The 2,844-nt window shown below is 41.1% G+C and overlaps 1 protein-coding gene across 1 annotated transcript; it reads left to right on the forward strand.

The window, feature by feature from the left end:
• The first annotated feature begins 1,265 nt into the window (after nt 1-1,265).
• Nucleotides 1,266-2,027, forward strand: LOC139888623 (uncharacterized). Its single transcript, XM_071871621.1, has one exon. The coding sequence runs from the start codon at nt 1,266-1,268 to the stop codon at nt 2,025-2,027; it is 762 nt and encodes a 253-aa protein (XP_071727722.1).
• The last annotated feature ends 817 nt before the right edge of the window (nt 2,028-2,844 follow it).

The raw sequence follows: 2,844 nt of genomic DNA on the forward strand, positions 1-2,844 counted from the left end.
CATCATGGATGGCGTGCTTATTGCGAATGAGTCTTATGAATTTCTTAAAAGAGGTCGTATTAAAAGTATGATGTTCAAGGTAGATTTTGAAAAGGCGTTCGATAGTCTTAGTTGGGAGTTTTTGGATGATATGATGGGGTTTATGGAATTTGGTACAAAATGGAGGGGTTGGATTGCATCGTGCTTAAAGTCGGCTTCTATTTCCGTTCTCGTCAATGGTTCACCAACTAAAGAGTTCAAGCTCGGGAGGGGGGTTAGGCAAGGAGATCCTCTTTCGCCGTTTCTCTTTATTATCGCGGCGGAGGGACTTAATTGGCTAACCAAGTCGGCGGTATCAAGTAATCTCTATAGTGGGGTTAAAATTGGTAGAGATCATGTTCCGATTCCCCATCTTCAATACGCAGATGATACCTTATTTTTTGGGGAATGGAGTCTAGACAACATTGAGAACCTCATGAAACTTCTAAAATGCTTCGACTTATGTTCCGGTCTAAAAGTAAATTACAATAAAAGCAATCTTTTTGGGGTCGGGGTAGACAAGTCGGAAATCGAAGACATGGCAACTTTATTTGGGTGTAAAATGGGCTCTTTCCCCTTTACGTATCTCGGGTTACCTATCGGTGCAAATATGAATAAATTTGAAAGTTGGAAACCGGTTATTGAAAAATTTGAGAAAAGGTTATCGGATTGGAGAGCCCGTACGATGTCCCTTGGTGGACGTGCAACTCTCGTGACTTCGGTTCTCAATAGTTTGCCTTTGTACTACTTTTCGCTCTTTCGTGCCCCACCTAGCGTGCTTAAAAAACTTGAGAGAGTAAGAAGGAAATTTTTTTGGGGTGGGTCGGGCGACGAGTCAAAAATCTCGTGGGTTAAATGGGATGATGTCATTCGTCCTTACACGGATGGCGGACTTAATTTTGGGTCTCTTAATTGTAAAAACTTAGCACTAATCGGCAAGTGGTGGTGGCGGTTTCTTACCGAACCCACTTCCTTGTGGGTTAGGGTTATCAAAAGCATTTTTGGGGGGTCGGGTCTTATTTCTTCGGGTGGGTCTATTTCACTTTCGTACTCTAATTCTACTTGGAGTAAAATTGTGAAAACAGGTTATGAGACCAATGGCATTGGAGTCGAATTTTCCAAATCATTTTTGAAGGTGCTCGGTAATGGAAAATCAACAAAATTCTGGGAAGATTCATGGCTTAAAGATACCCCCATTAAAAGGTATTTTTAAGAGATTGGTGCGACTTGATTCTAATACTAATGCTATGGTGGCGGATCGTGTTACTTGGAATGGCGAAAATTGCTGTTCAAACTGGTCGTGGGTTCGTGAGATTACGGGGAGAACGCGGGGTGAGCTGATCGAACTAGAGGGGCTGATTTCAGGAGCAAGAATGGAGGTGGACAAAGAAGATTGTTGGTCTTGGAAACTTTGTGGAACCGGTATTTTCTCGACTAGTTCTCTTACAAAGTTCATTATGAAATCGTGTTATCCCACAACAGCTTCGTGTATCCCAACTCAAAAGAATTATTTGGTTCCTAAAAAAGTGGGTATCTTCGCATGGTGGGCAAGGCGGAAGAGATTGCCCGTTTTGTTCGAACTTGACAAACGTGGTATTGATCTCCACTCCGTTCTTTGTCCCCTATGCGACGATGAAATAGAAACGGTAGATCATGCTTTGTTCTCGTGCACAAAGGTTCGGGAAGTATGGGATAAAATCTTCAATTGGTGGGGCGTGACTTCGAACCAACTAAATCTCGATGGCATTTTGGGTGGGTCGGTTAATTTGCAATTATCGAAGGTTGGTGAGAAAATTTGGCAAGCAATGATTTGGACGAGATTATATCTCATTTGGAAAAATAGGAATAATAAGATTTTCAAAAAATCGAGTTGGTCTCCTCCGGTGGCACTTTGTGACATTCAAGCGATGAGTTACGAATGGATAGGGAAGCGGTGCAAGATAAAGAAAGAGATTAAAAACATCGAGTGGCTTACTTGGTTGCACAACCCGCAATCTATTGTTTTGTAATCTATTGTTTTGTAACCTATTGTTTTGTAACTTTGTGAGTATCTCGTGTATATAGTAGATGATTCGCATAGGATTCTAGTTCGGTATCATTATGTGTATCATCATATGCGAACTCGTGTATCATTTGGGTTTTTCTAATATAATTTTCCGTTCAAAAAAAAAAAAAAAAAAAAAACCAATGATTTACATTTGGGAGCTCAAGTTCACATTAGAAATCTATTTGGGTGATGATTCGTACACCACTAACTTTTAACCATACACCACCAAACGTGATTTACAGTGTTATACAGTACAACATCATAATACATGGTGTACGGCTAAAATTGGTTGTGCACGAAACAGTCCCGATCTATTTACACAAATGAAGAAACTATTTGAATCCATTTCACATTCAACACCAAACGAATTATGGCCTATCATTCAACGCATCCTCTGGATCCATGAGAAATTTAATCCCTTACATATAATTTGCAGAACTACGGGTAGAACTTATGTACAATAAGCATTGCTTCAACGGCATCCCTTTCACATTGAGTGTTGGGGCTGAGGGTTACGTCATGCGTTCGAGCCTCGCTCTGCCCATCCTATTAATTAATCTGCCTGAAATATGGATATCCAGATTGACCTCAGGGGGGTTTTCTCCCGGATCCATTCAGGATTCAAACCCGGTCCGCCTGCCCCTCGGGATGGTTAAAGGATCGAGTTCCTGTAATGCGATTCGGGTTTCCTCCCGAACGCGTGTGTGTGTGCAAATGATGAGTGTCGTTGAAATAAATGTTACACTGATGCAAGCTTGCCGTTCAAAAAAAAAAAAAAA

Source organism: Rutidosis leptorrhynchoides, chromosome 2 (genome assembly GCF_046630445.1).
Source record: "Rutidosis leptorrhynchoides isolate AG116_Rl617_1_P2 chromosome 2, CSIRO_AGI_Rlap_v1, whole genome shotgun sequence".
Lineage (NCBI taxonomy): Eukaryota > Viridiplantae > Streptophyta > Magnoliopsida > Asterales > Asteraceae > Rutidosis > Rutidosis leptorrhynchoides.